Source organism: Cydia fagiglandana, chromosome 26 (genome assembly GCF_963556715.1).
Source record: "Cydia fagiglandana chromosome 26, ilCydFagi1.1, whole genome shotgun sequence".
Lineage (NCBI taxonomy): Eukaryota > Metazoa > Arthropoda > Insecta > Lepidoptera > Tortricidae > Cydia > Cydia fagiglandana.
Window position 1 is genome coordinate 10,396,601 of NC_085957.1, and position 25,207 is coordinate 10,421,807.

General features: G+C 40.1%; 2 protein-coding genes and 1 non-coding gene across 3 annotated transcripts; 2 read left to right on the forward strand and 1 right to left on the reverse strand.

Annotated features, from left to right (window-relative positions):
- Window positions 1–2,773: 2,773 nt before the first annotated feature.
- On the reverse strand, window positions 2,774–9,407 carry LOC134677664 (uncharacterized). The gene is made up of 2 exons (XM_063536125.1): window positions 8,653–9,407; window positions 2,774–5,006 (listed from the first exon to the last, which is right to left on the reverse strand). The coding sequence occupies exons 1-2, from the start codon at window positions 9,405–9,407 to the stop codon at window positions 2,792–2,794; spliced, it is 2,970 nt and encodes a 989-aa protein (XP_063392195.1). The 3' UTR covers window positions 2,774–2,791.
- A 1,880-nt stretch (window positions 9,408–11,287) lies between these two features.
- Window positions 11,288–11,359, forward strand: Trnaa-ggc (transfer RNA alanine (anticodon GGC)). Its single transcript has one exon. It is a non-coding gene; the product is annotated as a tRNA-Ala (tRNA).
- A 2,867-nt stretch (window positions 11,360–14,226) lies between these two features.
- LOC134677492 (serine/threonine-protein kinase ULK3-like) lies at window positions 14,227–24,190 on the forward strand. The gene is made up of 9 exons (XM_063535974.1): window positions 14,227–14,401; window positions 15,885–16,036; window positions 16,594–16,678; window positions 17,582–17,636; window positions 18,831–18,918; window positions 19,894–20,012; window positions 20,905–21,002; window positions 23,108–23,260; window positions 24,010–24,190. The coding sequence occupies exons 1-9, from the start codon at window positions 14,315–14,317 to the stop codon at window positions 24,169–24,171; spliced, it is 999 nt and encodes a 332-aa protein (XP_063392044.1). The 5' UTR covers window positions 14,227–14,314; the 3' UTR covers window positions 24,172–24,190.
- The last annotated feature ends 1,017 nt before the right edge of the window (window positions 24,191–25,207 follow it).

Consider the following 25,207-nt stretch of genomic DNA (forward strand, 5'->3'; position numbering starts at 1 on the left):
TCTTAAAAGATAACCGAATTTAATAAAAATTGAAACATAAACAGCTCTAGGACTCTTATTTATGATAAAAATATATCCAGTGTTTATAAACTACTTTTAGATACTTATTTTAGAGGAATTGTGGTGTTTTGTCCCATTACTGGTTCCACGTCCATTATAGGGTCCACTACTATATATAGTGCTTTTCTCAAAAATGGTGCAAGAAATATAAATATCATAGAAATATTTTACAAAACCAACGTTCTTACGTATATATTTTCACAGAAAAAAGCCCTTGCCGCCTTTTTATTTTTTTAATAAAAAAAATAGAAGTGTATTTTTCTACCGAAAATACGCCAACCTATTTGAGACAACTAAATAGTCGCGGTACTAATCATCTGTTTGGCTGTTTAATGGGCCTGTGCCTTCATTTGATATGGTAATTTCAACTTTTAAAAAGTTTGGAACTCGACAAATAATGGAATTTGTATGCAACATTGCAGTCCCAAAATCGAGACTGCAATGTTTTTAACTTTTTAATTTTTGACTGACCATACACTACGCGCTTCGCGACCTATTTTTTAAACGGCAAAGTCGACTTTGCCGTCCATTTTTGAGAAAATGTATATTGTTACAGTTGTTGATGGTCGCTACGAGAATGTACGAACTGGTAAGTAACGCCACACAGTACTACACTTTCTTAGGGGCCCACTGATTAACAGTCGGACGGTATCCGCCTGTCAGTTAGAACAAAATTTCGACAGTTCCGAACAACTGACAGGCCGATACCGTCCGGCGGACTGTTAATCAGTGGGCCCCCTTAGAGTTGGACCTAGCCATGCATGACCTAGCTAAGATGGCAGCGAATTTGCTGGCATTGACACAGAATAAATAATAGTACTACCGTCAGGAATGCGAAACTCCTGACTTCGGTCAAACTCGGCTCCGCTCGGCTCAGCATTGCTCCGAGCAATTATTAGGGTTGGCACCACTTTACTTCCTTTTGCGTGCACGACCACAGATAAGATAATCACTTGATTTTTGACAACCCTAAATAGCCGAAAGGGATAGTGCCATATATTAGGAAGGGACAGCATGATTCGACCCTGAAACCCTGAACCGCTGTCAAACTTCGTTTTTGTAGGAAGTTTCCTTTCTCGGTAGTACTATTAATTATTCTGTGCTACCGTACAGAAAGGACACTTCCTACAAAATCATGGTCTCCCTTTCAAATGTATGGCACTATCCCTTTCGGCTATTTAGGGTTGTCAACGTTCAAGTGATTATCTTATCTGTGGTCGTGCACGCAAATTTCATTCGATAGCGTGACGTGAAGTACGCGTTTGCGTCAAGCGTCATTTAGTATGGGATTTTGAGTTTCTAAAAGGTCCCGCTTGGCGCGCTGTTCAAAATCCCATACAAAAATAGACATTACCCTAACGGGAACGCTAGTCACGCTATTGAATGAAATTTACAGTAATGTTACACCGTAAAAAGTCTGCAGTGATTTTGATAGCCCACGCAGTGCAAGTGTCATTTTAAACGTCAAACTTCTATGAAATTATGACGTATAAATAACACTTACACTGCGTGGGCTATCCAATCCGCTGCAGACTTTTATTGGTGCGACTATAATTTATTTTCAGAGAAAAGCTCATTGTTATAAAAACAGCACTTACATGTGACGTTATCTATGAAAAGAGACCTTATTGTCGTTGGCGCTTACGCCATTATTAACGATGCTCCGATATTAGTACAACGCCGAGCCATACTCCGAGCGGCGTAAGCGCCATCGACAATAAGGTGCCTTTTCATAGATAATGCCCCAAATGCTTACTTTATAAAACATTTGATACATTTATTGTTATAGATTCTGGAAACTACGAGAGAGTACGCACTGGTAAGTGGCTTTTCTCGCACATCAAGTGTGTAGACGAGTATTATATTCTTTGGTCCAGACGCACCAGACGGGATGATCAAATCGACCGATTTGATCAGGAATTTAATTGGCATCAATGTCCAATTTAATCACCAATTTTAGATTAATTTACCATTCTGTCAGAATAGGCTAAACGGGCCCTATTATAAGATAAGATAAGACCTTTGTTTGCATACCATTATACTTTTTATAGCGCTTTTTACGTCTTTTTACCAAGAACAAAAATATCCCAAATATCATATATCTTTGCAATATTCCAAAAACGGCAGGACCGACTATACTCGCTATAGTTTTCATTGAAAGTATTTGCTAAGCTTTTGTTTTACGATTTTTTCATGTTTTTTGGACCCATGGTTCTAAAGAGAGGGGACACATTTTTTTTCTCTCGGAGCGATTATTTCCGAATATATACGTTTACAAAACTAATTTTGAATATTTTGATGTATTATAGATACTGGACGCCACGACAATGTGCAAACTGGTAAGTGATGTCGTTTTTAAACTAATCACCTCAATTAACCTCTAGCCGCCCATACGTCAAACCTTGCCAAGCTAAATGAAATTTTATTTTGTCAACACAAAGTTCAAATTAGAATGGAACAGGAGGCCTTTTTATTGGTCTCTGGGCGGCTAGAGGTTAAAATAGTACAGTACGATACAAGTGCGGAAATTAGGAAATTCGAAACAGTGGCGTATTTTAAAACACGACCGAAGGGAGGGAAACACGATCGAATTACCTATTCGCACGTGTATCGTAGGTACAACGTTTTATGTACATAAGTTAAATTAATTATATAGGTAGTTGTGTAATGTGCTTTATTATACCACCTGTGGCCTATTTTATATAGCTTCTTCTTCTTCGTGGTCGTGACCTCATGTCTGAGGGACGTGACTCCTATGGGTTATTCTTCCTACCACTGCTCTCCAGGCCTCTCGATCTTCGGCCATCTGCATTGTTGCCTGGAGCGAAGTCTGGGTAATATTTTGTACCACATCTGACCATCTACTGGGTGCACGCCCTCTACTCCTTCGTCCGTCGACACTCCCGGTAATAATGCACCTTTCTAGCGTGTCCGTGCCGCGTCTGACTGTGTGGCCGAAGAATTTGAGGACTCTTTGGGTACAGATGGTGGATAGCCTTGTGGTGATATTGAGCTCCTTTAAGATAGACTCGTTTGTGCGGCGTTCAGTCCAAGATATATTCAGCATTCTGCGCCAGCACCACATCTCGAACGCGTCTATCCTTCTAAGTGCCCGGGCTTTCAGTGTCCAAGTCTCGGAAGCATACAGGAAGATTGAGAAGATTAGGGTACGCATGAGCTTTATCTTTGTTTTGCGGTTAATTCCTCGGTTCCTCCAGATCTTCTCAAGTCGCTTCACTGCTGCTTTTGCCATCTGACCTCGCCTGACTATCTCCTGATCACAGTCCCCGTCATCGCTAATTTGTGATCCTAAGTAAACAAACTTGCGTACTGAATCAAGGTCACGTAGCTCGTTGGTTCTCTGTGGATGGCCGCTCCGGTTGACAAACATCAGTTTGGTTTTACTTCGATTGATCAGAAGACCATATTCTGCGCTGATGCGATCAATCCGGTCCAGTATATCGGCGAGTTCAGCTTCCGTCGAGGCTATGATTGTGGTGTCATCAGCAAACCGCAGATTATTCAGGAGGTAGCCGCCAATGCGTATCCCGCCTTGCTGGTTCTCTAAAACCCTACGCATGATATGTTCACCGATTAGATTGAACAATTGCGGTGACAGGATACATCCTTGACGCACCCCGCGTTCCGATTGGAAAGGTTCAGACACACACTCCCCTATCCTCACCCTGGATCTACCACTGAGGTAGAGGTTTTGGACCAGAAAGGTTAGGTGATCTGGCACCCCCATTTCGCTCATCACCTCGAACATTTTCTTCCAGCTGATGCAGTCGAAGGCCTTTGCATAGTCTATGAAGCACATAGCGGCACTGATGTTATGTTCCCTACACTTTTCTATCACCAACCTAATGTTGAGGATTTGCTCCCGTGTCCCTCTTCCTCTCACAAAGCCTGCCTGTTCTTGTGGAATCTGTCTCGCTATAAAGGATTCCAGTCTTTTGTTCAGGATGTGTAGGAGAATTTTGCTGGCATGCGAAATGAGCGAAATGGTGCGATAGTTTTCGCACTTGCGGGTAGATCCTTTCTTGTGCAGGGGCACCACAGATGATTCTGTCCAGTCTTCCGGCCACTGGCCGGTTCTCCAGACTTTTAGGCAGATTGTGTGAATAATGTTTACTCCTTCCGGTCCTAAGTTCTGAATCATTTGCGTGGTAACTCCGTCACTGCCGCATGCTTTATGCTTCAGTTTCCGGATGGCAGACTCTACTTCGTGCAGGAGGATATCGGGCTCCCTTTCTGCGTAGTCCAAATATTCTTCCTCTTCGCATAAAGTGTTATTATCACAGTATAACTGCTGACAATATCCTCTCCACCTTTCCAGAATTGTCGTCTTGTCCATCAAAGGTGTTCCATTGTTGCTCTCTATGGTCCAGTGTTTAGGTTTAAACTCGTTGGTCAGGATCTTAACTTTTTGAAACATGTCGCGGGAGTGAGCCGTTTCAGAGCATTTTTCAATGTCGGCACAAATTCCGCCAATAAAGACCTCTCTATCTTTCCTGCAGAGCTTTTGGATTGTACTATGCAGGTTGGCGTAGCGCTTGCGATCTGCGTCCGAGCATAAACCACCTTCCTTAAGGGTTTTTCTCTTTTCGATCATCGACCAGGTGTCGGCGCTGATCCATTCTGCTCTAGGCACTGCTGCTTTGTTTTTTTCCGAAGCTTGTTTAGCCACCTCCAGCATTGCGCTTTTTAAGCTAGCCCAGGTGGACTCTGGTGCGTCTAGAGGGTCCTGCCATGCCTCAGCAAGCCTATTGCTAATGCGTTCTTTGTACATTTCCAGAGCTGGGGTGTTCAGACGAATCGGTTTGTTTAGTGTCTCCCTTTTCGCCGATTTTAGGCGCACCCTGAATTTGGCTGCCAAAAGCTGATGATCGCTGCCACAGTCCGCTCCAGGTCGCGTTTTTGTAGCACAGATTGAAGATCTCCATCTTTAATATCATCTTCATCTTATCAATATAAAATCGATCTGCAAGTTACAATTTACAAGCGGAAGTCTCGTTTATAAAATAGGCCACTGGTGTAATGTGTAATGTTCATAGGTTTTATGTATGAATATTATATTTAAAGTCAAGAGCTTGTTAATCAACATGAGTTTTATTCAGATCCATTATTGCAAGTCCCATAGATAATCTATATTCTATTTAAGGCCGCTACACACTTATTAACTTAAGTATGATTCACACTTATAACATCCTTTCCTTTCCATAACCACAAAAGTTACATTAATCATTATTTTCATAAACACTTAGAAAGGATGCCACATGTTAAATTCAAAAACATTATTCTAATTGATAGTCCTTAAGGTAAACTGGTCTTTTGATTTGCCTACCAGACCTTGAGAAAGTACTAGGCATAGGCATAACATCATTAAAAGAACTGGACCTGGACACATTTCCTGAACCATGAGCCATATCTACATCATTAGGCAAATCTGGTATCCTATCATTATTTATTACAATGTCATCATAGTCCAATTTGTTTTCTTTATAAGTCCCACCCTTTATTAACATATACCTATTCCTTTTTATAATATTTCCATCTTCATTTTTTACATGATATGATCTGGGACCTGGAGCCTTTCCTACCACTATGCCACTCTGTAAGGGCTTGATGTTACTTTCATTTTGTATTTTTACTTTATCTCCTACTTCCAACTGTGGTAAGGCTCTAGTTTTCATATCATAATACATCTTTTGTTTTTGCTGATTTTCAGTCAATGAATTTTTATAATTAAAATCATTTTTACAATCATTTCCAGTTACACAAGGTATTATTGTCTTTACTTTTCTTTTGTATAATAACTCACTAGGAGTTAAGTTGGAATGTACTGGAGTATTTCTATACATGAGCAATCCTAAATTTATGTGTCTATTAGTGTATATCATCTTTTTCAGCATATGCTTTACAGATTGTATATAACGTTCAGCTAATCCATTTCCTTGATGGTGCTTTGGACTAATAATTATATGCTCAAATGTCCAATCATTGGCAAATTTCTTAAATTCATGGCTGGTAAATTGAGAGCCTGAGTCTGAATACAATATGTCACATACTCCATGTCTAGCCAGTATTGATTTTAAACAATTAATCAAGGTAGTAGTGTTCATATCCTGCAATTTACCAATCTCAACAAACTTACTGTATGAGTCCACCACTAACAAATAAGGTTCTCCATAGAGAAAAAATATATCTGTTGCCAATATTTGCCATGCATTATCAGGGATTTCCTTATTTATTAATGGTTCTTTCCTATTATTTTTCTGAAAACTTTTACAAGCATCACAATTTTGAACAAGATCCTCTATTTCTTTTGACATATTAGGCCAAAATACTGTTTTCCTAGCTAAAGCTTTACATTTGTCAATTCCTAAGTGTGCATAATGAATTTTCTGCAAAATTTCAGGTCTTTTACTTTTAGGTATTACTATCTGACTTCCTTTGCAAATCAGTCCCTTATATTCTGTCAACTCATCTCTGTAACTATAGTATATTTTAGCCTCATTCTCAATGTCATTCTTACTATTGGGCCATCCATTTAATATATATTTTAAAACACACTGTAACTCTCTGTCCTGTCTTGTCTCATCTGTCATTTCCTGTAATTTCCTATCTGTTTTTCTTACACTCTGCACTACCATAGCAACATGAGCCTCTAAATCTGTTTCATATGTTGGTGTAGTGTCATTTAAATATGACCTACTCAAGTGGTCCGCTACTAGCAATTCTTTACCCGGTTTATATACTACCTGGAAACTATATGGTTGTAATGCCATTTTCATTTTTTGTAATCTAGCTGGGCATTTATTAAGCGGTTTGGCAAAAATTGAAACTAAGGGCTTGTGATCTGACTCTACAATAAACTCTTGCCCATATACATACTGATGAAACTTAGTACATGCAAATAAAATTGCCAAGCTTTCTTTTTCAATCTGACTGTACATTTTTTCGGTTGGTGTCAATGCCCTAGATCCATAAGCTACTGGTTTATTATTCTGTAAAATCACACAGCCTAATCCATCTTTTGACGCATCTACACTCAAAGTTATAAGGCTATCTATTTCAAAATATGCTAACACTGGTGGTTTACATATCAGTTCTTTCAGTCTATCATAAGCCTTTTGTTGTGAGTCTGTCCAAATAAATGGTACATCTTTTTTATTTAATTGTCTCAAAGGTGCTGTCACCTCGGACACATTGGGTATGAATTTTGACACATAATTAATCATGCCCAAAAAACGCAACAATTCTTTACGAGTACTAGGTTCTTTCATTTCTGTAATAGCTTTAATTCTGTCACTATCTACTTTCATTCCTTCTGTTGTGAGAACATGCCCTAAATACTTTACCTCTTGTTTTTTGAATTGACACTTTGCTCTGTTAAACTTTATTCCATACTCTTTTGCTTTTTCAAACACTTGCTTTAAAATTTGGTCATGTTCACTCTCTGTCTGTGCATGAATTAGTATGTCATCTATGTAAATTTCTACATTTGGAATGCTACCTAAAATACTACTGAACACTCTTTGAAACACTTCTGGACTGGACGCTAACCCAAATGGCAATCTATTATAAAAATATCTCCCATAAGGGGTGTTAAATGTTGTCAACTCTCGACTGTCTTCCGACAAACTTATTTGAAAAAATCCTTTATTGGCATCTAATGTGCTGAAATATTTACTACCTTTCAATTTAGCTGTTATCTCTTCTAGGGTCGGGATTTGAATATGTTCTCTCTGTATTTGAGTATTTAAATACTGAGGGTCTAAACATATACGCAATGATTTGTCAGGCTTCCTAGTCATTACTAATGAACTAACAAACTCTGTGGGTGTCTGTACTTTGGATATAATCCCTTTTCTTTCTAAACTATTTAACTCCTTTTTTAAATCTGACATTAATTTAAAAGGCACATGTCTACAAGACTCTATTTTACCTGTTGCACCCTCCTTCAACTTTATTTTGTATTCATAATTTTTTATTTTTCCAATCCCTTTAAACAACTCTTCATAATTTTTTATATCTATTTTTTCTGTCACAGCCTGTACTTTTCTTTCTACTAATTCTAATTCTTCCAATGTAGGCAACCCTAATACTGGCACATAATCATTCTTACATACCTGGAAGTTTATAACACATTCTTTGTTTAATATTTTACACTTCAAGTTAAGTTCACCAACTGTAGAAATACTTTCTTCACTATAATTAGTCAAATGACAATTTGATTTTTCAAAGTGAAATATGTTCATTTTGTGGCATAAAGATCTGGGTATTATATTACAAGCAGCTCCACTATCAAGCTTAAATTTGAAATCTTTATTCTGCTCCACAAAATGGACATTTTCATACCAACTACTACTTTTACTTTTCTTATTGCTAACCGTTGAAATGTCTATCTCTTGTGAATCGCTGTCACTCGTGCCTTGGTCTTCAGGATTTGTACTACCATAATACTGTACTCTTACTGTACCTATCTTATTCCATCTGCACTTCTTAATAAAATGTCCCAGCTTGCCGCACTTGCTGCAAGTTTTTCCATACGCCGGACACTTATTCCTTTCATGACTGTAGCCACACCTGTAGCACTCTGCATGATGTCTGCTTTCTTGACGATGGTAGGTAGATCCACTTGAACTGCCTTTACTGCTACTGGCTGACGCTTGCTGGCCTTGATGATGGTAAGTTGCTCCGCTTGAACCGCCACCTTTACTGCCACTGGTTGCTGCTTGCTCTTTTCTTGCTATTGGTTTCTTCTTAATGACCTGCACCTCTGTTTTTTCTACTGAGCTTTTTCCTTGTATTTGTTTGACTTGTTCATTAGCTAGCTCAGCTGCTTTACATATATTGATCGCTTTCGTTAGTGTCAAATCAGGTTCCCGGAGTAATCTATCTGTCAGTTTCTTATTGAAGACACCTGATACTAGCTTATCTTTTATTAATCTATCTTCTAGTGTACCAAAGTCACATTCTTTGGCCAACTTTTTCAATTCTGTTAAGTAATTGTCGAAATTCTCACCCTCAAGTTGATTTCTAGTGAAAAATATGTGAGAATTTACACTTAGGTTTTTTCGAGGTATGAAATAATTCTCAAACGCCGCAATAACTTCAACATATGTAGCTGATTCTTCAAGATTGAGCGTGTTGTAAATATCTATACAAGCCTCGCCCATGCAGTGTAGCAATAATGCTACCTGTACTTGATCATCTTTCTTGTCAGCTCCGCTTGCTTTTCTATATAACTCAAATCGTTGTTTCCATTTTTTAAAATCATTGTTGTTCAGTTTTTCTGGTGGTTTTAGTCCCACAACGCCATGCTCTGCTCCTTCCGCCATTTTCTCGCTTCTTTTATTCTTACTATTTTTCTTGTTATGACTTGTTTCTTGAAATCTTCATTTGTTTTCTAATATTTGGTCTTCTACGCCGCAGCGCCATGTAATGTTCATAGGTTTTATGTATGAATATTATATTTAAAGTCAAGAGCTTGTTAATCAACATGAGTTTTATTCAGATCCATTATTGCAAGTCCCATAGATAATCTATATTCTATTTAAGGCCGCTACACACTTATTAACTTAAGTATGATTCACACTTATAACATAATGTTGCACCAGACGTACTTACTGTAAAATATTATTGAATCAATGTGTAAGAGTTTTTAAAAATATCAAAACATTATTTTGATATTAAAAAAGGAATATTAACTATTAAATTGGTTTATATTCTATGCCATATAGAATAAATAATAAATAGAATCTATGGTTTATGTAAGCTATCATAAATTAGGGATAAACTAGGAGATATACTAAAATACATACTCAAAAAACATATACATCTTTGACAATCAATACTTCCTTAACCCTTACCTTTTTATTCAAACAAGAAATACATGAAATATAAACCAAAAACAACAATTATAAACTAAAATTAAAAACTACAAACCCTTAACTTGCCTAACATAAGACACAAAAGCGTTTAAAAAGTATTATTTTAATGCCTACGAAAAAGTGTTTATTTTTGTTCTAGATAGTGGACGCTACAGGGAAGTTAGAACTGGTAAGTGAGATGCCATCATACAATGTTTAAGAATATATGAAAAAAAAAAACCGGGCAAGTGCGAGTCGGACTCGCGCACGAAGGGTTCCGTACCACAATGCAAAAACAAAAAAAAAAGAAAAAAAAGAAAAAAAAAACGGTCACCCATCCATGTACTGACCACTCCCGACGTTGCTTAACTTTGGTCAAAAATCACGTTTGTTGTATGGGAGCCCCATTTAAATCTTTATTTTATTCTGTTTTTAGTATTTGTTGTTATAGCGGCAACAGAAATACATCATCTGTGAAAATTTCAACTGTCTAGCTATCACGGTTCGTGAGATACAGCCTGGTGACAGACAGACGGACGGACGGACGGACGGACAGCGAAGTCTTTGTAATAGGGTCCCGTTTTACCCTTTGGGTACGGAACCCTAAAACATAAATGACGACGCCCTTTGTAAAATTGTCAAAAGTTGGCATTTTGGTAGAATTAGTTCTTAAATTTAGCACGCGTGACGCTGCATATCAGAACTATGAAAAATGTAAAAACGTTTGTAAATGATGGCGCCGTTTGTGTTTGTAACTGGTGGATTCATACAATTTGCTTGCGACATGTATAAACTTTCTATAGTTTATTTGTATGTTAAATGTTAATATGGGGCATTATCTATGAAAAGGATTCTTACTGTCGATGGCGCTTACGCTGCGCAGCGTCGCGCGGCATTGTATTTATATCGGAGCATCGTTAATAATGGCGTAAGCGCCATCAACAATAAGGTCCCTTTTCATATATAACGTCGCATATCATTTCATTCCTTTTTAGGGTTCCGTACCCAAAGGGCAAAACGGGACTCTATTACTATAAGACTTCGCTGTCCGTCCGTCCGTCCGTGTGTCACCAGGCTGTATCTCACGAACCGTGATAGTTGAAATTTTCACAGATGATGTATTTCTGTTGCCGCTATAACAACAAATACTAAAAACAGAATAAAATAAAGATTTAAGTGGGGCTCCATAAAACAAACGTGATTTTTGACCGAAGTTAAGCAACGTCGGGCGGGGTCAGTACTTGGATGGGTGACCGCCTTTTTTTTTTGCATTATGGTACGGAACCCTTCGTGCGCGAGTCCGACTCGCATTTGCCCGGTTTTGTTTAAATTCGTGTTGATTGACGGATGGTCAGCTGGCGGAATTGGTAACGCATTGGACCGGCAATCCAAGGATGTGGGTTCGAGTCCCACGTTGGGCAGGGTTGATTATCGTTGATTGTTTCATTGTGGTCAAAAAGAATAGATAGTATACATATATGGATAAATGATTTTATTATTTTTGTATCATTTTGACCTATGTTCATTCACTGATATCAGAGATATATATATTAAATATCTATGTGTTAAAATTGTTAAATATGAAAAGGTGTCGTCACGACATCTAGCCGTGAATAGGCTAAAGGTGTGTGCAGCATCTATCCGAGAATGACTTTTTCTTGATTTCCGAGGCACGTTTTTTTCTTAGACTTTATTCATCTTATACGAAGTTACATATGTCTTTGATTGTGGTTGACATCTGTATTTACAATTTATATCTGTATTTACAATTTATAATTTGTATGTTTTTCTTTGTTTCTAGTTGTTCCCCGTGATCGCGACTAGATCGATGCTGCATAATGCCCCGTTAGTACGGCATCTTTTTCAACGCGCGTTAAAACAAATGGACACATTTATTCACACGACGGAGGTGGCGCTTTTTATCAAGCATTCTTGGATTTTCGACTTTAAGCCTTGGTCGTTAAGTCGAATTTAGAGTGCGGACAGATTCAAGCGCTTTTTTAACGTGCTTTGAAAAAGCTGTCGTGCTAATGGGGGCTAAGGAGAAGGAGGCGAGGCGTTGTTCGGAGACCCTCAATTTCTTTTTTCAATTCTAGTACTGCATTATTTTCAATTAATTAATTTATTAAAAGCAAAAAAAAATAAAGTAAAAGTTAAAAATTATAGGCAATAAATAATATTTTAACCGTTACAAATAACTGTTTAACACTTTACTGCATGTTTTAAAATTATTTGTTTAAAATTGAACTTTAATAGCTGTCAATAGAGTTAAATGTCAATAGAGTTGGCAGCCATTCTCATGTGTTCCGCGGAGCCCTAAGGCTCCGCAAACCCTATGTAGGGGCTCCGCTAGCCGCGAGATAAATCGATAAAAGAAATCTCTAATGTCACTGTGTATGTCCCTATAATTGGCTTCCTGCATCTACTACAATATGTTAATGTCATAGCTGTTGGATCTCCATATGAATAAAAAAAACTCTTCTATGTCCACATTTCAATGGCGACGAACGAAATTTTTTTATTTATTGCTCCGTCAAATAATGTCAGACCGTAAAAAGTCTGCAGCGATTTTGATAGCCCACGCAATGCAAGTGTCATTTTAAACGTCAAACTTCTATCAAATTATGACGTATAAATAACACTTACGCTGCGTGGGCTATCAAATTAGCTGTGCAGACTTTTATTGGTGTGACTATATTTAACTTTTAAAAAGGGTTTTGTCCCCAAAAAAGTTTGAAAACCGCTGCGGTAAAGGGTTAAATACATGCTGCCCTACCATTGCAAAGGTGCCCATAATCTAGTTGACTAACTGTAGGTTAAATTATTATTTATTCTATCTTAACCTAAGCTTTTTCGATTTAAAAAAAATTGTGTAGTTTTATAATTAGGTATGCATTTTGGAAATACTTAAATAAATTTTTTTTATCATTATGTGGTCTTTCATTTTACATCTTACTTGCGTAGTCCCCCCAACCGCTTAACCCCGGGTTAGTGGGATGGTGCAAGTGGGGAAAAGTATGTAAGCTTGTTGCTAGGTTCATGTAGGTGAAATGAAAATAAAAGTTATTTACATACAGTTAGTCATACATACAAACTAAACACACACAAGTTACTAACTAAAGTGCACTAAGGAAGGGATAATAAGGGTCTTCAACTGCCTCTGTACAATTTTATGTACATATACCAAAATCTATTTTGAACTTTTATTGTGTAACTAACTAAGGCCCACTTGCACCATCCCACTAACCCGGGGTTAAGCGGCTTAACCTTCAACCCAGTGTCAAATTGTACTGGTCACCATGGTAACTCCAAGTTTAACCGGTTAACCCCGGGTTAGTGAATGGTGCAAGTGGGCCTAAGGGACTGACAATAGTCTTTAACCTCCTGTGTACAATTTTTTGTACACTGGGTGCTTCCTGTAACAGGAGCAATAAATTAAACTAAAGGCTGTACTCCTAAAACTTACCAACATTTGTTAAGCAACTTTTAAATATTATGAATCCTTTAGACTTCCTCTTTTTCATACTCATCATCCTTCCCCCCCGCGCCGCTACGGGTCGGACGCGCGAGAGATCGCTCCGCAGTTTTTACGGCCTGGCCACGACATTGGTCTAAGGCGATCGGCGGCGGCGACCGGCGGTAAGTCGCAAAAACAATAACCCGGCGACGCATAATGCATGCCACGAGCCGAGCGGCAACGCGCGCGGCGTGCACCGGGCGACCGGCGGCGGCGGCGAGCGGGGCGGCGCGCGACTCGAACATTTGTATCGGGCAGCGCGGGCGATGCCACGACTTTAGAGCGGCGCGATCGGCCTAGGCGGCGCGACGGATCGAGCGGGGCGACGCGGAACAAAAACATTTTGTTTTTTTTTCGAGCGACATGGAGACGGAAGGGTTTATTATTGAAATTTTTAATGTACTTTCGCGTATTTAAGTATCTTGTGACGTCTCCACACTTATTCTTGTGTAAGTACTCGTTTTTTGGATGCTTTATATATACAATATATAAAATACTTCACTAGATGTAAATGAATTCGTTGTCCTGTATTTAGCCCATGCACCCATTGACAAACAATGAAATATATTCTAGGCACTTTTGAAAAAAAAACATGATTTTAAATACGTCTACGTCCCAGCCGCTCCACCCTATTATACTTACTTTACTCTTTGCGCTCCACTCCCAAACTATTAGAATCGTCACTATGTAGGTCTTTTATTTCGCTATTTATCGGCACTAGCAACATTGGTAAAACGTCAAAAGTGACAGTGACAGTGACGTTCTCGTTCTTTGTATCAACATTTTGAAACAAAATAAATTTCGATTTTGATGTTTTAAATTGTATAATGCTTATCTAAAAGAGTGATCTTTTATTAAAATGGCTTTTCCAAAAGTCGAGGGATATGTGGTGACTGAAAAACTTGGTTCTGGAAGCTATTCGACGGTTTACAAAGCGTATACAAAGGTGAAGCACCTGTGTCTTAATACCTGCTTTAGTTTATATGTAAATATTATAATATTTGTATAAAACAAGCTATTATCTTTATACGATCTGTTGTAGAAGGTTATCTAATTTTGTTATTGTATTAAGACTTGACTATATCGAAATAGTGAGGCGTAGCGTAAGAAAAACGGTAATAAAATCTACACCTATCATGAGTCTTAAATGTGTACAATTCTAATTTTTCGGTTTATAGAAACTTTATTTTTTTTGTCTAAGAAATTACAGGAATTTCACTTATAAGACTACATAAAAATAGTTAACTTAAAAATTATAAGTTACGCAATAAGCAAGCACTTATGACAATGTTCAATAGTAAATAAGTAAGTAAATATTCTTAAATACACAGTTGCATTTGGATTTAAACTAATGATTCAAACACACAGAATAAAATTAAGATTGGACCCTAATGGTCTTAACATAAGGTTTAGATTTAATTGGTTAGTAATAGGTATTTATTTTTAACAGTAGGAAATATTTTTTGTAATAAGTTTTCGGCAAAAATTTCATTTTTGGTACAAGCTTTTATCGCTGACTGTACTTTTCTTTCCACAGGCAATTAATACTCATTGAGACAATTCTAAAAACCCCAAACACAATTAGGTTTCGTTGTTTTATCACAGAGTTCCTATGGCCACCTCTGGTCTCCATCATCAGATCAGCTCGATGACACCATAATATTGCATTGTCACCCGACTTACGTATGTATGCAAAATTTCAGCTCAATCGGAAACCGGGAAGTCGCTCAAACTTAACTTGCAAGATTTGATTACCGACAACGGTCAGGTGAAACTAAATAAAAGAACAACTGCTTTATTTCCGAAAAAAAAATTGTAAATGAATAATTGTTATTTACTACCTTCTGCCACTCATCGAAATCAGGGGTCTCCAAACTTTTTTACCTGAGGGCCATATTGCGCGGCGGGCTAAATTCGGCCCGTGGGCCGGGATTTGGGGAGCCCTGATATAAATCATTGGAGTGGTAGCGTTAAGAGGTAACAGACAGAGTTACTTATTTCGAATTTATAATATTACTATGGGCTACTTGCACCATTCACTAACGCGGGGTTTAACCGGTTAAACCTGGAATTACCATGGTTACTAGTACAATTTGACACTGGATTACTGGTTTAACTGATAGCCCCCTCTGCAGAGCATGCATGGAGGCAGAGGAGACAGCCGCCCACGTCATTCTCGAATGCCCAGGGGTGGCAAAATACCGGGCACAACACCTCGGCTCACCAGGGTCTCTCCCAGAAGTCGTCGGCAACGTCAAGGATCTGCTAGGCTTCTTGGTAGAGTTGGGTTGGCAGGAATAGAGCCGCCAACCCATTACGCAAAATAGCCGCAATATTATGACGTCGAGTTGCGGAAACCAAGCCCGCAAAAACCTATAAACCTATAACCCCGGGTTAGTGGAATACATCTGTGTTTATATATTTGTCAGGTGGGCGGACGCGCGGTTGTTGCAATAAAATGCGTAGAAAAATCGCGCGTGCGCGGCGCCGCGGCGGACAACCTTATCACCGAGATCAGGCTGCTGAAGACTCTGTCGCATCCACACATTGTTGCCATGCGCGAGTTCACATGGGATGACAGGTATCTAACTGCCTCATAGACCAGTTAATAGTGACCCTGCTTACGAAGCAGGAGGTCCCAGGTTCTAATCTTAGCAAGGGTGTTTATTTGTGTCCGGATATGGGATAGTAACCGAATATCTGGTGCATTTCTATTGGAGACTTTGCCTAGCCAGTTTTCATATCAGTTCTGGCTTTTATACCTCTCATACTTTATTTACACTGTTTGAAGCGCTGGTGGCCTAGCGGTAAGAGCGTGCGACTTGCATTCCGGAGGTCGCGGGTTCAAACCCCGGCTCGTACCAATGAGTTTTTCGGAACTTATGTACGAAATATCATTTGATATTTACTAGTCGCTTTTCGGTGAAGGAAAACATCGTGAGGAAACTGGACTAATCCCAATAAGGCCTAGTTTCCCCTCTGGGTTGGAAGGTCAGATGGCAGTCGCTTTCGTAAAAACTAGTGCCTACGTCAAATCATGGGATTAGTTGTCAAGCGGACCCCAGGCTCCTATGTGAGCCGTGGCAAAATGCCGGGATAACGCGAGGAAGAAGGAGACTTTATTTACACTGTTTGCAGGAATATCTACATAATCACCGAGTACTGCTGCGGCGGTGACCTGTCCAAATATATTCGTAGATATGGCCGTGTTCCGGAGAAACAGGTGTGTATGTATTAATAGGCAAGCCGGCAGGAATCGAGTACGATTTCAATGTTTCAAAGGAGCTTTTTAACCTCTAGCCGCCCAGAGACCTATAAAAAGGTCTCCTGTTCCATTCTAATTTGAACTTTGTCTCGACAAAATAAAATTTAATTTTGCTTGGCAAGGTTTGACATATGGGCGGCTAGAGGTTAATAGGGAAGGCAAAACTCTGTATAGGGCCAGCGGGGTCCCTTTGTTTCCAATAAAGTTTTAAGTCATAATGTATTGTTCGTCATATTATCGTTAGTCATAGAACTGAAACCGTTAACTTTTCAGGATTTTCGTAAGGTTATTCCGTAGATAGGTTAGATTAGATTTGTTTTATGGCAATCCTGAAAAGTTACGCGTTTCTGACAAAAACCAATTATGAATAACGAAAATTCGGACAAACAATATATTATGACTTAAACGTTTCTGACAAAAACCAATTATGAATAACGAAAATTCGGACAAACATTATATTATGACTTAAAACTATTTGGGAATCAATAGAGATCCAGGGCCAAGAGACGAACATTCAGAGGGTCTACTGCGAAATATGAAAATCGAAATTTCGTGATCTGCCCCTCGCCTCTCTATCACTCTTCCAGTTTTCCGTTTGTCCGTCTGTCTGTCACCAGGCTGTATCTCATGAACCATAACTAGATAGTTGAAATTTTCACAGATGACGTATTTCTGTTGCCGCTTAAACAACAAATACTAAAAAGAGACTAAAATAAATATTTAAGCGGGGCTCCCATACAACAAACGTGATTGTTTTTGCCGTTTATTGCGTAACCGAACCCTTCGTGCGCGAGTCCGATTCGCACTTGGCCGCTTTTTGTTGTTAGTTGTGTGTTTTAATTAAATATATTGTTTGTTCAGGTCCTGTATTTTCTGCAGCAGCTGGCATCTGCACTTAAATTTTTAAGAGAAAAAGGTACGAATCCATACGAAATACACGGTGTAACATGAGTAATCCGAATAATTTGACAGCGTATTCCTGATCATATTTAGAGACAAAAATGTCCTATAAACTTTTTTTTTAAAACGCCTAGTTTCAGAGATAATATTAATTTAAAAATAAACAAGTTTTTGTTGTTACATTATGTAAAAGGCCTTTTTGATGGTAATGTTGCTGCTATGGGACGTAGTCTAAATATCCTTATTGATAGATGTCAAAAAGTGACAAGTAACACATTGCAAAAAGGTTTTACGAAAAATATAAAAATCAATTTTAAGTAAGAAGTTTACCAATAACATTTATTTTTTATGTACAAATACATTCAAAAAAATTTAAAAACAAAACAAAAAAAATTTTTTTTGGCGAAATTGACCTAAACTCATATCTCATTTTTTCCTTCTTTTGACCTCAGAAATGCGTGGTTAAAATCATTCGGTTTCCTCATGTTACACCGTGTATACATAAATAAGAGAGAGTTGAGGTGGAATGATTACACGACCAGCTACATAAATAAATAAAAAATTAATAGGGTGTATTACTGCAACGTGCAACGTTGGAAGCGACCCGCATCCAGCGTCTTCCGGCGACCTTAACAAGGTCGTCTGTTCGTCTTGTGGGTGGACGTCCTACGCTGCGCTTGCTAGTCCGGAGGCGTATGGAGGTCCAAGGGGGAGGCCTATGTTCAGCAGTGGATTATGGCAGAGATGATGTGATGATGATGATTACTGCAATGTTCTGCCGCCAGAGGGCAGCACTAGCGCCTCTAGTAAGTAGTAGGGCCGAATTAAACATGTCGGGAGTGCAGGCAGGCTAGGCACCCTAGGCAGTGCAAGGCTCGGGCGCCGCCTTACCATACCATAGAGTAATTTATACATACTGCTGTGCCTTAAACTGTTTTTTTGACAAGTTTTCACAGACAATAAAATATGACATTGATGTATCAAGGCGGTTTATTAACAAGGGCCTACCGGGAAACGCGAAAATTGTCATTTAGTTATCTGTCTCTTTATCGCTCGAATATGCAAGAGTGATAGAGAGGTTAGATAATGAAATTTCGATTTTCTTGTTTCGCGGTAGATCCCCAGATTGTGATGGATTGTGGTAGTGGCGCCGCCTACGCAGAGTTTCGCGTAATATTCCCTATTAAAATAAGTTATGTGTTTTGTTCAGGTGTGGTCCACATGGATTTGAAGCCGCATAATCTTTTGCTACACAAAGGCTCGGATGGCAAATACATCCTCAAAGTGGCAGATTTCGGGTGAGTACATTTTTATGATAATATGTCTGCAATATTTCTATGAAAATCACTAAATAAGGTCGGAATATGAATTCTTAGCCTCGAGTTTGTTAACAGCCTCGCTGCGCTCGTCCATCTATAACACACTCGGATCGCATATCCCAGATTTCAACATCGCGGGGAAACCGCACTAATCCCAATAATAGCTGTTTCCCACTGACGTCCAGTTTTTTGCAGTATCCAGTTATCTGTAGTATGTATTTTGTAAGCTGTTATTTATTTTTTAATTTAATTTTAATTAATTTATAATGTACTTTGACGATGTAAAAGCGATTGTAAAATCCTACTTGATTAAATGATGGGTCTCTATTGTTTCCCAAATAGTTTTAAGCCATAATACAATTGTTTGTCCGAATTTTCGTTAGTAATTATTGGTTTTTCTCAGAAACGCGTGACTATTCGGGATTGCCATAATACAAACCTAACCTAGGTTAGGTTAGGTTTGTATTGTATATATCTATAGAATAACCTTACGAAAATCCTGAAAAGTTAACGGTTTCAGTTTTGTGACTAACGATAATATGACGAACAATACATTATGACTTAAAACTTTTATGGGAAACAAAGGGACCCCTTAAATGATATTCTATTCTATTCTATTCTATGCATGCAGGATCCCGCAAACAGAATCCTTGTGTAGAAGTTACTATATTAGTACCTATACTACTAAAACGGGATCCTGCAAAAACCGTACCTACCCGCAAATAACTGGACGCCAGTGGGAAACAGCTCTAAGGTCTAGTTTATCGTCTGAGTTGGAAGGTCAGATGGCAGTCGCTATCGTAAAAACCAGTGCCTACGCCAAGTCATGGGGTTAGTTGCCAAGCGGACCCCAGGCTCCCATAAGCTGTGGCAAAATGCCGGGACACCGCGAGGAAGATAATGATATGTACTTTCATAATTTTGATACATGAAACTACTACGTTTTATTTTCAGCTTCGCCCAGTTTCTATCAGACGAGAGTCGTCAGAAGATGGTTCGCGGCTCCCCCCTCTATATGGCCCCTGAAATGTTGCATGGCGACTACACGGCTAGCGTCGATCTGTGGAGCGTTGGTCAGTACACACACATACACACACACAGGGTGTATCAGACGAGAGTCGTCAGAAGACACGCACACATACACACACAGAGGGTGTATCAGACGAGAGGCGTCAGAAGATGGTTCGCGGCTCCCCCCTCTATATGGCTCCGGAAATGTTGCATGGCGACTACACGGCTAGCGTCGATCTGTGGAGCGTTGGTCAGTACACACACACACACACACAGAGGGTGTATCAGACGAGAGTCGTCAGAAGATGGTTCGCGGCTCCCCCCTCTATATGGCTCCGGAAATGTTGCATGGCGACTACACGGCTAGCGTCGATCTGTGGAGCGTTGGTCAGTACACACACATACACACACACAGGGTGTATCAGACGAGAGTCGTCAGAAGACACGCACACATACACACACAGAGGGTGTATCAGACGAGAGGCGTCAGAAGATGGTTCGCGGCTTCTCCCTCTATATGGCCCCTGAAATGTTGCATGTTTTTGTGTTTTTGTATCTGTATTTTTTAATATTATTCATTTTTTTTTCTTGGGTGGTTTATAACATGAATATAAAAATAAAATAAAAAAGCACATAAAAAACAATAAAAAAATACATATAAACACGTTATAAAAAACCTAACCTAGGGTGCCGCCGGCAGCGGGGCAGGGCCCAAGCTGCCGGTGGTCAGGGCCGCAGAGTGAGGAATCGACGTACTGTACGCTCCGTGTCCAAAATTACCGCCTTCCGCATCTGACATTTAATATTATTATTATAGTTTTTAATGTATTGTTATTATTTTTGCTTGTATGTAAATTCAATGTTGACGTGTAAAAGTACCCCTGTGGCCTATTTGCTGAATAAATGTTGAAGTCGCGACAATGATGAAGATGATGATGATGATGCTTGTTCCAGGTGTGATAATGTATGAATGCCTGTTCGGCACGGCTCCATACTCTTCCGCCACGCTTCAAGAACTTATCAATAAGATACAGAGCAGGGCGCCCATACAGGTTAGATACCTATAGTTCGTTTTTTAGGGTTCCGTACCCAAAGGGTAAAACGGGATCCTATTACTAAGACTCCGCTGTCCGTCCGTCCGTCCGTCCGTCCGTCTGTCACCAGGCTGTATCTCACGAACCGTGATAGCTAGACAGTTGAAATTTTCACTGATGATGTATTTCTGTTGCCGCTGTAACAACAAATACTAAAAAGTACGGAACCCTCGGTGGGCGAGTCCGACTCGCACTTGTCCGGTTTTTTAGCATTAGAAAGAACTTGAAAGAAGGTAAGCGATCTTGACACGTCTTTTAATCGAAAAACTCTTTTTAAAAATCAATAACTATTTCTTATGAAAGCAGAAGAATATAAATGATCGTATTAGATTCATAATTGTTACATATTTGCCGTAACATATTTTTAAAATGTGTTTTTCAATTAAAAGACACATCAAGATTGTTTACCTTATTTCTAATGCTAATAAAAACTAACTATAGAATAAATTTAAAAGTGGAAAAATTAGTATCTCGGGTGAGACTTGAACTCACGGCCTCTGGATCGATACTCCAGCGCTCTGCCATCTGAGCCACCAAGACCTCATCCATAGCCAGCAAATCTTTCCACCATGCTACGGGTCAAGGGGACCCCAGCACACAAGACAGTAATTTTTCCACTTTTAAAGGACCATGCGTCAAAATTGCCCCAAAACCAACAGAGTCGAGAGTTAGGTCATTAGATAGGTATTTCTCTGTACTTCATTTCGTTCTATGGGCACCAAGCGGAATTCCATTGCAGAACTGAGATACTGGTATTTTAGTCAAAATGTCGTCACCTTTATTACCTAGGCAATAGAGTCCACCGCCGGGCGAGCGCGGCAAATCATGCAGTGTGTGCTCGCCCGGCGGTACGCGAACTCTACCCTGCAGCAATTAATTTACTTACTTGGACCCTATTGCCTAGGTAATAAGGGTGACGACATTTTGGCTAAAATACCAGTATCTCAGTCCTGCAATGGAATTCCGCTTGGTGCCCATAGAATGAAATGAAGTACAGAGAAATACCTATTTAATGACCTAACTCTCAACTCTGTTGGTTTTGGGGCAAGGCTCCATACAAAGTTGCCCAAAGGTGGTCCTTTATTCTAAGCTTAGTAGCATCGTCACAGAATAAATAATAGTACTAAGTACAGAAGACTCACTCTCTAACAAAACGCGTCTGTTACGATCAGCACAGATATGGCCGCTAGGTGGCGACAGCGCCACGCGCGGCTTATGGCAAACCCCAAAATTGGGGCTGAACTGAACGGATGTACTTTTAGCTACCTGTAGCAAAGCGACGAAATCGCGGAGTGAACCACGCCTGGAATCGTTAGCAGATTTCTGCTTGTTAAAAATTAAAATTAGGTCAGATACTTTCTTCCTTGCGTTGTCCCGGCATTTTTGCCACGGCTCATGGGAGCCTGGGGTCCGCTTGGCAACTAATCCCATGACTTGACGTTGGCACTAGTTTCTACGATAGCGACTGCCATCTGACGTTCCAACCCAGAGGGTAAACTAGACCTTGGGATGAATCCGGTTTCCTCACGATGTTTTCCTTCACCGAAAAGCAAGTGGTAATTACCAAATGATATTCCGTGTCAAGAATTGAGAAAGGTATGTTGAGATGGTTTGGACACGTAGAAAGAATGAGTGAAAGAAGGCTAACAAAGAGAGTGTATAAGGGAGAAGTGGAAGTGGGAGTTGGAAGGGGACTCGGCGGACTTTCTCTGATCAGATTGGGGAAATCCTGAAGAAAGGCCAGGTCAAGAGCACCCTAAACCGGCGAGCGTGTATGAGGAATGTTATGAAAGTGAAGGAAGCGAAAGAGGTATGTCAGGATCGTAGCAAGTGGAAATCCGTGGTCTCTGCCTACCCCTCCGGGAAATAGGCGTAATTATATGAGTCGCTTAACTTCAAACTCGGGTAAATCCATCTGTCAGATTATGCGATTTTGGTATTAAGAAAACATAATAGGGTAGATATTTGCTGAGAGGGTCCAATGGATTTACCCGAGTTTGAAGTTAAGCGACACATATGTATGTGTTCCGTACATAAAATTTATAAACTATTTTTTTATCTAGTTACCCCACGGCGCTGGAATCTCTTCAGGCTGTAAGGACCTCCTGACCAGACTCCTAAAACATGACCCTGAGGAGAGAATCACATATGAGGAGTTCTTTCAACACCCCTACTTGGATCTCGAGCATATGCCGAGCAAAGAAAACTATGACAAGGTGAGATTTGTAACATTTTAATAGTTATTTGTTTTATAAGGGAGCAAAGTTGTTGTTTAACCGCTCGTGCTAATATTGATACCCGAGCATGCGAAAGATTACAAAATTGAAATGGTATCTTGAGCGTTGCGAGGGTTTCAAAGCACGAGGGTTAAACAAAATTTGCCCCCGAGTGAAACACAACATTTTTCACCTCACCAACCCGAAGCAAATATTAAATGTACAATATCAAACAAACTCAAACCAAATCAAATCCAAATGAATGTTATTAAATATTTATCATCCAAAATCATCATTTAAAAGTTAATTCTACCAGCAAACAGATGAAAACAACTAAAAATTTGCATTTGATTACTTTGCCTCACATGTGAATAAAATGCAACTTCGCTATCAGTTTTTGAAGTGCAAAGTAAGCCTTTCCGAGCTGGTGTGGTGCAAAATCCGTTCCCATAATGTTTATTTCATCTGTAATATAACTCTTTATTTTCCCTACAGGTGTCTCTTTTACCCCACCCATAGACAAAACATCCTCCAGACTGAGCATAGTCGTGCTTCCCCTTCTGCCACGCATACGGTAATTTTACTCCATGTTCGAGTCGAAAGTGTCTTTGTGTGACATCCGTGTCTTTGAACGGACCAATCACGGCACGGGACTTCGCTCACCATCGGTTGCATGAAATAATTGCTCTAAACTCGGTCTAGAGGATTCCTAGTCTATGACCCCACCTAACCTTATGTATCCTTTTCAGGCTGTGGCGTTGATAAAGCAGGCTGTGTCCTTGGACGCAGCGGGGCGGTTAGAGGAAGCGTTTACAGCCTATTGCTCGAGCTTACGATACTTAGTGCCCGTCGTCCACTGCGAGAGCGATGCGATGCGACGGCAGGCGCTCAGGGCCAAACTTACCAGGTAAGGTACACAGTGGCTCAGTGGGACACAGTGGATCATACTACATACTGCTTAAACTTGAGGTATTTAGTGCCCGTCGTCCACTGCGAGAGCGATGCGATGCGGCGGCAGGCTCTCAGGGCCAAACTCACCAGGTAAGGTACACAGTGGCTCAGTGGGACACAGTGGATCATACTACCTACTGCTTAAACTTGAGGTATTTAGTGCCCGTCGTCCACTGTGAGAGCGATGCGATGCGGCTGCAGGCTCTCAGGGCCAAACTCACCAGGTAAGGTACACAGTGGCTCAGTGGGACACAGTGGATCATACTACCTACTGCTGAAACTTGAGGTATTTAGTGCCCGTCGTCCACTGCGAGAGCGATGCGATGCGGCGGCAGGCTCTCAGGGCCAAACTCACCAGGTAAGGTACACAGTGGCTCAGTGAGACATAGTGGATCATACTACATACTGCTTAACTTGAGGTATTTAGTGCCCGTCGTCCACTGCGAGAGCGATGCGATGCGGCGGCAGGCTCTCAGGGCCAAACTTACTAGGTAAGGTACACAGTGGCTCAGTGGGACACAGTGGATCATACTACATACTGCTTAAACTTGAGGTATTTAGTGCCCGTCGTCCACTGCGAGAGCGATGCGATGCGGCGGCAGGCGCTCAGGGCCAAACTTACTAGGTAAGGTACACAGTGGCTCAGTGGGACACAGTGGATCATACTACCTACTGCTTAAACTTGAGGTATTTAGTGCCTGTCGTCCATTGCGAGAGCGATGCAAGGCGGCGGCAGGCTCTCGGGGCCAAACTTATTAGGTAAGGTACGCAGTGGCTCAGTGGGACACAGTGGATCATACTACATACTGCTTAAATTTGAGGTATTTAGTGCTTGTCGTCCACTGCGAGAGCGATGCGATGCGGCGGCAGGCGCTCAGGCCAAACTTACCAGGCAAGGTACACAGTGGCTCAGTGGCTCACAGTGGATCATACTACCTACTGCTTAAACTTGAGGTATTTAGTGCCCGTCGTCCACTGCGAGAGCGATGCGATGCG